The sequence below is a fragment of the Aspergillus alliaceus genome (genome assembly GCF_009176365.1).
Source record: "Aspergillus alliaceus strain CBS 536.65 unplaced genomic scaffold BDW43scaffold_8, whole genome shotgun sequence".
Lineage (NCBI taxonomy): Eukaryota > Fungi > Ascomycota > Eurotiomycetes > Eurotiales > Aspergillaceae > Aspergillus > Aspergillus alliaceus.
This window is the reverse complement of record NW_022474691.1, coordinates 907,413-920,324: the sequence shown is the minus strand read 5'-3', so window position 1 is coordinate 920,324 and position 12,912 is coordinate 907,413. Positions and strand designations below refer to the sequence as shown.

At 45.5% G+C, this 12,912-nt stretch overlaps 3 protein-coding genes across 3 annotated transcripts; 1 reads left to right on the top strand and 2 right to left on the bottom strand.

Annotated features, from left to right (window-relative positions):
• Window positions 1–1,605: 1,605 nt before the first annotated feature.
• Window positions 1,606–2,412, bottom strand: BDW43DRAFT_242422 (maltose acetyltransferase-domain-containing protein). Its single transcript, XM_032039691.1, has 3 exons — window positions 2,352–2,412; window positions 2,163–2,294; window positions 1,606–2,080 (listed from the first exon to the last, which is right to left on the bottom strand). Exons 2-3 carry the CDS (start codon window positions 2,264–2,266, stop codon window positions 1,837–1,839), a joined length of 348 nt encoding a protein of 115 aa, XP_031903541.1. The 5' UTR covers window positions 2,267–2,294; window positions 2,352–2,412; the 3' UTR covers window positions 1,606–1,836.
• A 1,058-nt stretch (window positions 2,413–3,470) lies between these two features.
• BDW43DRAFT_323762 (RTA1 domain-containing protein) lies at window positions 3,471–4,487 on the top strand (the record flags this gene model as incomplete). The annotated part of the gene is made up of 3 exons (XM_032049821.1): window positions 3,471–3,651; window positions 3,743–3,991; window positions 4,057–4,487. The coding sequence occupies exons 1-3, from the start codon at window positions 3,489–3,491 to the stop codon at window positions 4,485–4,487; spliced, it is 843 nt and encodes a 280-aa protein (XP_031903540.1). The 5' UTR covers window positions 3,471–3,488.
• A 1,671-nt stretch (window positions 4,488–6,158) lies between these two features.
• Window positions 6,159–8,601, bottom strand: BDW43DRAFT_267487 (glycoside hydrolase family 32 protein). The gene is made up of 2 exons (XM_032041004.1): window positions 8,104–8,601; window positions 6,159–8,049 (listed from the first exon to the last, which is right to left on the bottom strand). The coding sequence occupies exons 1-2, from the start codon at window positions 8,503–8,505 to the stop codon at window positions 6,340–6,342; spliced, it is 2,112 nt and encodes a 703-aa protein (XP_031903539.1). The 5' UTR covers window positions 8,506–8,601; the 3' UTR covers window positions 6,159–6,339.
• Between the last annotated feature and the right edge of the window lie 4,311 nt (window positions 8,602–12,912).

Genomic DNA, 12,912 nt, shown 5'->3' with positions numbered 1-12,912 from the left:
ATGGGAATGGGAATTTCCCATCCCATCCCATCCCATCCTTGGCATCCCATTTCCCATCCCGTTTTCCCTCTTGGCATCCCGTTTCCCATCCCATCCCAAACATAGGGCTAGAACGGGAATCCCATCCCGTTTAACCGCACAAAACGGGATTCCCAATCCCAATTTTAAAATGGGATGGGATTCCCATCCGGATTAACCATAAAAACGGGATTCCCATCCTTGTCTTGGCATTATTTTGGGATTTTGGGATGGGACGGGATTCCCATTTCCCATCCCAAAATCCCAAAATCCCATCCCATCCCGAAATCCCTGGGATTATCCCGTCCCAACGGTCAGCCTACATGACGCACGTTCCCTGTTGGAGACCTACCGTATTCGGTATAGTCACGTGCCTTGCTTAGTCACCCATCTAGATAAACAGCTCGCCTGCAGCCCCTTGAATACAAGAGAATTGTGCCTCGCCAACATTCCCATACAAGCACGATTCTCAGCCACCTGCTACCGCAAAAGTGAAGCTATAAGGCTCGTACCAAATAAGATAGTGATTAGGCCATTTGGTAACAGAGAATAACAGATGTAAAGAAGCTGTATAGTTCATCTTGGGTGTACTGTGGAATTCCTGGGGAGGCCCACTTCTTCCTTACTTTATTATTGATATACTTATCTTTGTTGTACGAGACTCAAAGATTCCCGCATTATCCCTTCTTAGCTTGTCTGATATGAGTTTGAAGCTATAAGTTCACCTATTTAGCAGCATTCTTCCTAGTATCTATGTCCTCCGCTTCGTTTGTCCTAGGCCTTTAATCTCTTTTGCTCTTCAATTAATTGTCTTCTCTTCCCCACCGCCCGCTGTCTCATAGTTCATTGTTCCTCTTTAGCTACCCTGACAAGCGTTGTAGATTCTTTTTTCTCTCCTAGAAAATTGTATTCTTCTTGAGATGTGCTTCAACACTAAAAGGCTTTATTACCATCTTCTAGAGATTGAAGTCAAAGCTGTAGAGGGTTTCAACGTCGTCCGTTCTCCTACTGATTCTAGAAATTCATTTCACAGTCCTGAATTCAGTGGTTTAGAGGGATATTCTCTGTACCATGTACAGTATTAATGAATTTAGCTTTTTTGTACATCCTTATAGTTAACATCAGAAACAAGTTGCTTAAGAAGCTTCTCAATACAGCACCAGTTCTCTGCCTTCAAACCCGTTTTAAAAAGTTACTAGAAGAGCTTCGTTCTTCTACTTTTCTAGCGGAACGTAGCAAAATAATCCCGGGCTCCCAAGGACGTAGAGCGACAACATTTCATACATTATTGATACCCTTAACTAAAAAGTCCAACTCGATTATCCCTCATCTTTCCACCCACTGGTCTTCATATTAAACAGTGGAAGGCCATGATATATCACCCCTATCTGCCAAGTTCAGATTTAGCACCCACCTAGGTGAGAATGGGTGTATCGGACGCTACCTCTAGGTGGAACTTGCTGCAGCAGGCTCGGCTCGCTTTATAATCCGCGCGGGGCTCCCAACGGCAACACTGAACGGGGGAATATCTTTCGTGACCACCGCGCCGGCTCCAATTGTGCACCCTTCTCCAATATTCACGCCTGCCAGTATAGTGACTCCACCCCCGATCCAGCAGTCGTTGCCGATCGAGACCTCAAGTGCAAACTCCAATCCCTCCCGACGCGATTGTACGTTTGTTTCATGCGTGGCGGCTAGGATACTCACGTTCGGACCGAAGGAAACCCTATCACCTATTGTTATAAGAGAGCAGTCGAGCATTGTCGCACTATAGGCCCGGTCGGGTTAGTATATTCGGACCAAAGGACGCTAGCGGACTTACTGGAAATTAGCGTAGAAGTTGTCACCGACGCTGATATTGCAGCCGTAATCGACAAAGATGGGGGGTTCAAGATAGACATTGGATCCGACAGAACCAAGGAGTTGGCTGAGGATGGCGTCCCGGTCGGCTTTGAGATACTCTGGCGTCATCTCGTCTGATATGGGAGCACTATTATACTTTGATAGGAGTCTTCGGGCGCGGAAACGAGCTTCTGTCAGTTGGTGGTCAAAGGGATTATACCTGGCCATGGATCAGCGCGGTGTATGGAAGACGCGACTCCGCCCATCGAGTGTTCCATCTTATTTTAGATGAAAGCATTTACATCATCCCAGATATCATTCGCTCGTATTGATCACACCAGGGGGTGTTCTTAAAAGCCGTGGCCTTCCCAATCAAGGCCTGAGACTTTTCTTCTCGAGGTCCCATATTCAGAGACGGTTGACGTGTAACTGTTCTTCCCGAACTGTCACGTTGGCGCCACGGATGAAGGTATGCATATATATAAGCGTACTGCTGTATGAAGCTTGGACCACGACTATCACATCTGAGCGAATATTGATTTTGTTGGTGGAAACATAACTGGCCTATGTCTTCTACAGCATACCTCTGTTTCGAGGTGGCACTATGACTGTATGTAGTGAACCATACATAAGGTGATTACCTAGCGTAATAGCCTATAGCGTAAAAGACGGGATAACGTCGAATAACGTGGGGGTGGCACAGTTATACTTTTCCTAGTTTGTTCAGGAGGTGACGCCGAATATTCGTCGCCGGAGCCCATGGACCTAATCGCCGGTGACGGACCGGACTAGTGATTGAACGAGGATTAACAAGACGGAGCCAAGGTCTGGGCACGACTAGCAAGTCAGACATGACTCCGTTCTCAGAGTAGTTTAACGCGATTCATGATTCATGGGTATATCCGAGTAATTACACGGAGAGTCCCGCAGAAAGTCTAATACGAATACGATACCGTAATATTCAGTATTTCAATAACAAGGCTTAGTCGATCGACAGGGGGTCGACAAGGTAGCATAATGCCACTGCGCTGCCCGATGGCCTGTAGGAAGTCCGACGTGAGAATATACATACCATTACATGCTCTGCCACGATGTACTTGCGCGTAACGTAGTTCCACCTACCCCCGACTTGGAGCCCACGCCGAGCGGAGGACCGTATACGGGGCGACGCTTTTACCGGTGCGATCTACGAAGGTGAAAACTCCCACCATATCTGCGCCAGCATAGCCAGCCAAAGCCAAGTCCATTCTTAAAAAGCCGATAGCTAACAGGGAAGATATCATGCAAAAAAAGCAAATATTTACCCATATCTTTCAAATAAAGTGTAGAAACATTCCTAGCCCCAAAATTAGTCTCAACCAACCATACAATGCATACAATGCCTCATATCTATAAAAGAACAAAAGCCCATGAAGGGCGCTAGATCGGCCCTCCAGACAGGTACGAGTACGAGAGGCACTGTTTGGCTGTGCAGAGAAACTATCCAGCCCATTTCTTATTGCTCTGATTTGTGCAGCTTGAAGATCCCTCTCTATCCCGCACAGACTTAAGGGGAGGCAGCTGCAAAATTATTTCCGCCAGGGCTATATACAAGCCTCCTCGGACCCAGCATTCTAAAGACGTCCATCATGTCGACCGATGACTCTAGTTGGACATACTATCACTACGATCCTTCTCTACCTGCAGCCATTATATTCACCATTCTTTTCGGCATAAGCTCCCTGTTCCACACGTATCAAGCGCTGCGCACACGAACCTGGTGTTTCATTCCCTTTGTGATAGGCGGCTTCTGTGAGAGATCCGTTACCGTGCCCAGCATCTCGGTAACCCTGAGAAGGAGAGAGATGGGTTGAGAAGAAAGGCGCTAATGTTATCCTATTAGTTGAGTGTGTTGGCTACATTGGCCGTGCGCTTGGACATTACGAGACACCAAATTGGACTTTGGGGCCTTATGTACTCCAAAGCCTCCTTCTCCTTGTTGCTCCTGCCCTATTTGCTGCTTCCATATACATGGTCCTTGGAAGGCTTATTATAATCACGAATCATCCTGAATTTGCCATTGTGAGACCGCATTGGCTAACCAGATTCTTTGTCTCTGGAGATGTCTTGTCGTTCGTTGTGCAAGCCGCCGGTAAGCTATATCCCTTGGAGCATTTCCCCCGCGTGCTGCTTGGGCCGATTTGACATACCTATCAGGTGCTGGCCTCATGGTTACCGGAGTGAATGGTATGAGACTAGGCGAAGATGTCGTGATAGCTGGCTTGTTTGTCCAGGTCGCCTTTTTCGGTCTTTTCATTATCACGGCGACCATTTTCAACTGGCGCATGCGAAACATGGTTACTGCTCGCCTGGCTGTACCTGGGCTTGCATGGCAGAAGCATCTCGCTATATTGTACGCCGCCTGCATCCTCATCATGGCCCGATCAGTTTTTCGAGTTGTTGAGTATATCCAGGGAAATAATGGCTACCTACTTCGGCACGAGGTATTTCTCTACGTATTTGACGGCGTCCTGATGTTCGTGCAGATGGTGCTCTTCAACTTTCACCACCCGAGCAGACTTCTATCCGCAAAGACTACGCAATTGCCCAATCATTATAACAATGTACACTTGCAGCCATGGCTGTAACACATTGTGGCTATGAGCAATTGACAAAGGACGCCCTGAGTCGAGTAATGAAATCCAGACGCGCCTTCTTTCCATCCAAAACTATTCAGGAAGGGGGTGTAATACCTATAGCAATTCCATTAGGAATTCTTAATATGTTCACGAAGAACATATTATGTTCTGGCTGCGTGGTATGTTTACCTCTCGGTCTCTGTTTTGTTATCGAACGTTGAACTAGGAGAGCATGGTGGTACGTGGCCAGTGACGGCAGGTCATGATGACGGGCAGTCACTCGAGTCGGTGAGATACGAATTTCCAGGCACATTTAACGTGTCTTGGCTCTCTATAGGGAGTGATAGAAAAAATAAAATAATTTGCCTAACTATCTAGAATAGCGAGGTCATGAAGCTTCCAAAGATATACGCTTGATCAGATATCAAATCATATGGCTTCAATTCCACCGACAATTTCACATACAAACTATATGTGACTATAATAAATGTATATAAAGTTACATTATATTGAGAAGCACTGCATTGTGTCAGGTCTACTCTAGAGTAAAACGGAGCTCATTATATACATCAAAGGCCATCTAAGATAACCAACCTTCCTGCTGTTCGACCGCGACTGCTGTGGTTAATATTATACCACGACTCACATGTATATCGTGATGAGGGCTCACTGTGATGCGTTCTTGCACTGTGACAACACCCTCACTTGCCATTAGAAGCATGGTAGAATCGGCCTTCCTTTGTGATGACCTGTATGCCACGTGGTTAGGCAGGCCTACTTCCCACAACACAATCCTTGTATGATAGTGTTTCTCCCCCCATAGTTGGATCTAGTTGGAAATGCTACCATATCTAGCTTTCTATGGAGAATAGCTATTTATGAATGAGCAGTCATCACATCCTTCCCCACCTACGAATCTGAATGTCAACATGCGCTCCTCTACCCCACTATCATGATGTTCCAAGCCTACTTTCCTGGACACCCCGCGAGCCTTGCGTTTTTCTAAGACCTCCCATCGAACCTTGTGTCGGCGCTTGAATATTGTTCAGGAAACTTTTTAATAACAAGATGAGACTTCACTTAACGAGATAATCCTCTCTGCTACACCTCCCAATCGGAAGCTGCGAGGGCTTCTGAGGTTGCACCGGCTATGGAAATGATCGATATCTGCAAATTGAAGCTCTAGAACAAATCATACTAGTTAGGACGCAGGCCTTGTAGAACCTTTGATTCCCTAGATGCAAGATGCTAGGAATGTCAACCACAGTTGTCTCTCACGGTAGATAAACGGCAATGGCTGATAAGTTACATAGATATTATTTTCCTATTCTATAAGTCTCCTACGTTTTGTCAAGCCAAATGCCGTACGGTGGGAGCTGTGGCGATAATCAGACTGACTAACCTAGCAAAATGACTTAATCGGCAAGGCACCGCCCCCTCTTCAGATCTTGGACCGGATCCGAGCAACGGGCCCGTTAAGATCGAGAACGATTTCTTACTTCTCTGAGAAAAGCCGTGAACTAAAGCGTACCATATCATCCCGTATTCGTACACTAACGATAGAGGTTTCCCCACCGAGCCCTACTAATCCTAGTTTTGACAGAAAAAGATTTGGCTAACACCATCACAACCAGGCTTAGCATATTCCTACAATTCTACGGAAGGATTTGGGAAAAGAGCTAATGGGACTTAGAGGAGTGGGATTTCTAAGCTGCTAAAAGTTCTATGTACACTGTGGGTGGCATGTATCGTAGCGTAATATCTGGTATTCAGAATTCATGCCTCGGACGTGGTGGGGTCTTCTGGGCCACCCCCACGTCTTGCCATAGTTCATCATTTTCCTGGTTCCATCATCTCCATTTTAGGCCCACACCGACTCAATGTTTCTCACACGAATCTTTACGTTCTCAGTTCCTCCACCGAAGGAGAATATATGAGAATGAGTCGCGTTCTCAGTCGGGAACACCCGGGCAGTTATACTAGTTTCACCATCCCCCCCAAATAGCTCAACAGAAGACCAGTCCACGAAGATGCGCATGTTGATATTCCCGTCTCTATCCGCGGAGTGCGGCGCATAATACACTTCCGGAAATGTTGCGTCGAATGTTACATTGCCCGACTTTGTCCGATCAATAAACAGTTGTTTGCTTGCGAAGTCATAGCCGACCTGTACCTGTTCGCTCAGATCAGACATCGCTAACGCAATGACGCCAAATCGGGCCACTTCATCGGGTGCTGCCTCCCGGTCAGGGAAGCTTAGATTGATCTCCATCGTTTGGCCCGAAACAGCCAGTGCCGTAGTCCCTTCGGGTACTTTATCCCAAGCCTTGGAATAGCCATCCTGTTGGATCAGGTCAGCCCAGTCACCCATGGGCTCGTGCACCAGCATGGGCTTCTGGTTGATAGTTCTTAGAGAAAGTTTTCGCGGAAGAGCGTAAGCACCCTTCCAAACCTCTTCAGGTGTGGCAGCGGCGTATTGCCAGTTGCTCATCCACGCCACATCAATTCGCTCGTCCTGGAGAAGCCCATTAAAGCTGGTGGCCGCGTAAAAGTCAGGACCGTAATCCAGCCAATTTGCGATCTGACTTCGTGCCAATGTATTTGAGAATGAGATTTCATCGATGTTGATATGTCCCCATCCCCCATCCGCACTGTCAATAACCTCAATAGTGGCAGTCTGCCCCGTCAAGGCGCTGACATCCCACCCATGCCAGACTAGGCTTTCACTGTTGTGGCCTGTAGCTGTCCGTACTACCTGCCCATCAATTTTAAGATTCACGGATGTTTGGCTTCTGCTGTAGCCTCCACCAATAAGGAAATTAATATACCGGTGCGAAATTGTAAAGGAAGGGGAGGTAAGTGTTCCAGTAGTACTGTCTCCATCCAAAAAAGTGTTCAGGAGGCGACGGCCCATATATCCGCTCACGATTTGTTGGTCGCCAATAGCTCCTTCGGCTGGTGACGCTCCTATCAGACCACCTGTAGCAGTCCAGCCAAGTGCATTAAAGTCACCGGTGCCTTCAAAATCCTCAAAGATTACGCTATCAGCCGGCGGCGGTGTGACATCTGGGTAGATATTCTCTGCATCCGGAGTGAAAGTAATACCGTCGAAGCTTCCCACAGTATACTGGGTGCCTGATCCGATGGTACCAGGCGGCCCACCCGGATTGAGTGAGATCTGTGCAATCCATTTCACATTTGAATTATCGCCATCAAGTGGTAGAGGGAAAAGGTTGGGACATTCCCAGACACCACCAACAGCATTGAAGGGACCAAACTCACTCACATACGTCCAATCTTTCAGGTTGTCGGATGTATAGATAGCGATCTTATGCTGTTTGGATATAGCCACCAGTCCAACCCACTTCTGTGTTGGTCCATTCCAGAATACAAAGGGATCTCGGAACTCCTTATACTCATCTTCGTAAGGGACTGGTGGGTCAAGGATGACAGGATTACCAGCATCCCACCTAGTCCATGTCAGGCCTTCATCAAGACTGTAGGCGATTGATTGTGACTGCTGATTCTCGCGGACATATTTTCCACTGGGTAGACGTTGTGCTTGGGGGTACTAACACATTCGTTAGCAGTAAATCAGAAAAAGGTAGGGCTCGGATTCACCCACAAAAGATGTATAGATTGCCACTAAGGGTACTTTCCCGTCCGTACCAAAGCCGCTTGTGTTATTCACATCGGCAACTGCAGAGCCGGAAAAGTACATCTCTGTAATCTCGCCTGGATATCCCCGTGCAAGAAGCGCAACTGGCTGATGCTCCCAGTGGCTCAAATCGGTGCTAGTTGCATGGCCCCAGGACAGGGCACCCCATTCCGTGCCATTAGGGTTGTACTGATAAAACATGTGATAGAGGTTGTTATAAAAGAGCAGTCCATTAGGATCATTTATCCAGTTCTTCTCTGGGGTGAAATGATACTGAGGGCGGTAGCGCTCAGTATAATTCCGGGTGGCTGCAGCCTGGCCTGCAGCTAAGCCCAGGAGCAGAGCATGGTGCAGAAAGAGACCCATCATAAAGACCCGAGGGCACAAAAAAGCGATTAAATTAAATCTATGAACGAGTTCTGGGCGTTGGATATTACACAGGATGCTCGATCAGTGGGATGGTACCGTCTTGTTATATATCATTCTTTCGTTTGACTGATATAGGATAGGCGGGAAACAGAGAGCGGGGGAGGCAAACTATCTCCATGTTCTTCACGTTTACTCGGGAAAGCTCCGGAGAAACATCTCAATTAGTGTGCATATGTACAAGAACGAACTACGCTAACGAGCCGAACTCACAGATTAGACCTAGTCAAGGGCCGTGGCGTTCTTGTGATCTTAAAAGTCGGCATCGAAAACAGCAAATGAGAAGATGCAGTCTCCCTATTACATAAAAATTGCCCCGAAGTCGCTCCTCTTTGGAGGGAAGATAGGGTTCTCCGTTATTTTTGAAGTTGCGGTTACTTGTTATGGAAAGGGTATTGATATATTTACTGGATATCCCTCAATGTTGTCGCCTTCTTGGCAGTGGTCTATTACGCTTTAGGTGATAAGAGTGTCTTCTAGTCAGTTGTTTTGTTTTGAAACACTGTGGACACTTGCGTCCATCCCAAGGTACATATGTAAGTTGTTGTGCAGATGCTTCTGTATTATTAGCAGTCGTATAACGTACGTAGAAGTATCTAGGCTGCGGTGTAAAAGAATAAATGGATCTCCAAGGAAATAGAAACAGGCTCGCTCCACCGACAAAGGCGACGCAGCATGAATGGCACAATATAATGCCTAAATTTCTGTGGCGTAGGATGTGGGCTATCCCAAGAGCGTTGTCCGAGGTAGTCCACTGTCTTACATCCAATCTATTATTTGTTCTAGTTGTGTCATCCTTCCAGCTACACATATCTGGCAACCTCTCAATCTTCCATTACAATCTTCCATCAGTCTCACTAGTCATCAAAGCAATCTATATGGCATCTTCTGATTCCAATATTGCGCTTTTCTCTTGAGTGGGCAGACCACTTGTACTATATAGTTTGCCACCAAGGTTTATTGGCACTTAAATATATTTGAATATGAACAATGATTGCACATCATATTGGACACTTTCAGTGTACTGGTTCACTCAACAAGCCACTCGAATTCTATTGATGAAAATATCCTAAATACTACGTGATTGTATGAGCAGAGACCTGTACATTAGGGAAATCTTATTTACCTTGATACTGTTAATAATCCGTCTTCCATACTTCGTTTAGGGTAAGCTAGAGGAGGTAGACGCGATGTATCAGAGCACGCTCGCAGACCTTAGAAATGGGTATTGGCCATCCTAAGACACGTTTGGTGAATAGATCTCCCCTGTGAGCTCCAACGCTGGAAGAGCACCCTTCAGCCATAGCTTCCCCGTAATTAGGGACTCAAATTGCCCAGATCACGCTATACATAGTCCCTGTACAGGATCTTTCATAGATGAATGTATATTTATATTGATACCACCTCTACTCGGAGACGTCTTTCTAATACCGCATTTTCGACGATTCCATTGTTCAGCCTAGACACGTAGTAGGTACTTTACAGTTAGATGCAGGAGATAGAATCGAGCATGGGCTCCCCGGTTAAAGCTAGGTTCTATGCTATCAAATTCCTGGGCCACTTATAAGTTTCAAGACAGAGGCTACTGACTCGCAGCTCTTTTATCCATAGCAAGGACCCCCTTTTCACCTTCACCTTAGTAGCTCATCGCTGTTACATACCTAGAAGGGTGGGCCGGTACGGACATTCACGAAAGGGTCCTTGGAGGAATCTCGGAAAATGAAGCCTCCTCCCGAGTCACCCCCGTTTGCTTCACGAAATTCTAAAGATTCTACCAGTGCGTTTACTGGTACACAGCCGATGCCGGAGGGGAACCACCCTTCGGCACTATTCCCTATTTGGTGCGCAAGAGCGATGTGCGTCCATATCCAAGTGGTGGGGCTGTTACCGCCTCCAGGCCTCCTTGGACGTCCAAGAACGTCCATGTCCGTTACTATATCGGTCAGCAAGAAGGATGCTAATTACAGGAAGGCTGGTATACAAATCTACTGCTCTTCGTCAGGATGATAGTGCCTTTGGATCAGACTAGTAATAATTTTTATTTGAATTTTTTATTTTTTTAATCTGTTTTAGACCATCGGAGCATATAGTCCCATGTATAACGTCGCCCACGTCGCTGTGGATCAAGGCTCAATCGTAAGTAGCAGAACTTCCTATACAGAAATAATTCTGTATTGTATCAGACTGACGGAAACCACAGCACATGAGCAGAAGTTAAGGCAACCGCAGGCCTACACTTGATCTGGGCCTGTTTGATACTAGGTAGTTTATTCCGCCGAGGAAACAGGGCACTTTGGCTGCAATGCCTGGCCCTGAAGTCGCTAGACATCCTCTCGCGACCGTGGAACATCTCGGTCCTTTTAGGAGTAAATCTTCGCTCTTATATGGGTGCCGGGTTGGCACATTAACAGAGTCCTTCTCTTTGGCGAACTCCGTACTTTTTGGAAGGTCAAAAAAGAGTGGTTGTAGAGGCCCACTCACGAGCTCTTCCAAACCGAAAATTCTTTCGCTGAGCACCGGTACGCCATAACCGTAACTGGTGGTAGTCTTTCAGTGCTGGGTTTTCAAGCCGTCGAGAAAAGCCTAACACTGTAAAGCTCGGGCGAAAGGCACACATAGCCCCAATACGATAAATATTCCCGAATTGGCAAAGTGCGCATAGCCCAAGGATCGGCAACTGTCTCGGTGGAAGGCAAAATGCCTCTACGCAACGTAAATCCATGCTTTCGGCCTTTCTTCTAGGGGCGATGTGTGTTTGCCGTTGTGTTATTAGACTATTCTGTAGAGTTTGAGTGTCTGGCACACTACCGGTCTTCTCTCCCATAGCGCCATCTATGATAAGCCGGCATTACTTCTGTAATACTGTAATAGAGTAACCGTCACAGTACCCAACGGCTCAAATCACCAATAAATACAATTTCGAGGTTCGGCCATGAGACGAGTATATGGAATCTGTCAGAGACTATAGGGAGCTAAGGCGGCAACCACATGATCTGACCACAACACCATGGAATCTCTGTATGATAGATTTAGCACTTAGGACCACCAATACCACATTAATAGGCTAGTATAGAGAGTAGTAGGCCATTCTAGAGCTTTTCTCATCTAGAAGTACTAGTATAGTGTCTAGAAAGATCGTAAAGAACATGTCTCTTATCTCTTTAGATCTTACTAATGGATCTATCTTTAAGATATTTAGACCTTGATTCAACCTTTGGCAGCTATGGATTCGTCCAGAAGGTTGGATCCATCTATAGTTCCTAGATTATTCTTGAAAGGTGTCTCTGATACCGATAATACAGAGAGGTGCTGTATTATCTTAGTTACTTGATATTAACCGGGGCATGGAATTTACTTGTCACTCGGCATTATGATAGCGAACAGCCTTTGGTAGACCAGGTTTGTATACCCGAGGGTATCTCGGGGGGCTGCATATTAATGTAATTCCCGGGCGTTCCGTAGTTCCCGGGCAATCCGTAGTTTTCAACCAAGAACTCGTGCTTGCTCAAGTTTAAAGCTCTTTACAACAATCAAAAGCAATTTAAATTAAATAAACTAAATATTCTGATGATTAGGACATCTAGTTCTAGTATACTCTTTACATGACAGTCTTAATATATTGGTGGAGCATGTTTTGGTCTATCTAAAGTTTGACAAGTAGAATTGCCAGGTGGCCCAGAATTATCACTATATACCTTTAATTGATCATTTCTTAATAATATAAGATATCTAGCTTCCTAAACTGACAGGCCAGTTATAGTAGTTATTTAGCGTTTAGAATAACTCTTTTTTTATCTGTTATTCTTAACGGCTACTCGGAGATCAGAATTTTCCTGTACTAGCATGCTAGTATTATAGATAGCTAACTTATATTTCTTTATAAATTTGTCTAGTGCTTGCTTAGAGAGATATAAAGAACTTGTAAATCCTTTCTTTAGAAGTTTCTTAATTGAGAAAGCCTTTTAATATACTTGGCAGACTGTATAAGGCGCATAGAGCTGGAAGAAAGGGATTAAAGTATCTTCTCTGCTTAATAAGGGGATAGGTATTAAAAGCCTGATATTTAACTTTTCTAGTATAGTATATAGATTAAGAAACTGTTGGACTGAGCACTTATAATCTACCTGAAGGTACAATTAGATGTCATGGCACCTTTTTGTAGCCGAACGGTAGTATTGCTCGCAAAGTCTGTCAGAAACTAATCTAGTTGCTTTAAATCTGCTTTGAATATTTTTCTTAGTGAATACTATTTCTTGAGCTGCTGGATATATCTTTAAGAAATCTAGCATATTAATATAGTTATATCCCAAGCGCCCTTTCTGCTTTATAAGCTTGCTGTATACATTTTTT

Excerpts from the sequence above, each read along its gene's own strand:
- BDW43DRAFT_242422 (XM_032039691.1), bottom strand. The coding sequence starts at position 2,266 with ATGGGACCTCGAGAAGAAAAGTCTCAGGCCTTGATTGGGAAGGCCACG. Across the intron at positions 2,081-2,162 it reads CGAATGATATCTGGGATGAT|GTATAATCCCTTTGACCACC; the intron begins GTAAATGCTTTC and ends ATCCATGGCCAG.
- BDW43DRAFT_267487 (XM_032041004.1), bottom strand. The coding sequence starts at position 8,505 with ATGATGGGTCTCTTTCTGCACCATGCTCTGCTCCTGGGCTTAGCTGCA. Across the intron at positions 8,050-8,103 it reads TGGCAATCTATACATCTTTT|TACCCCCAAGCACAACGTCT; the intron begins GTGGGTGAATCC and ends CGAATGTGTTAG.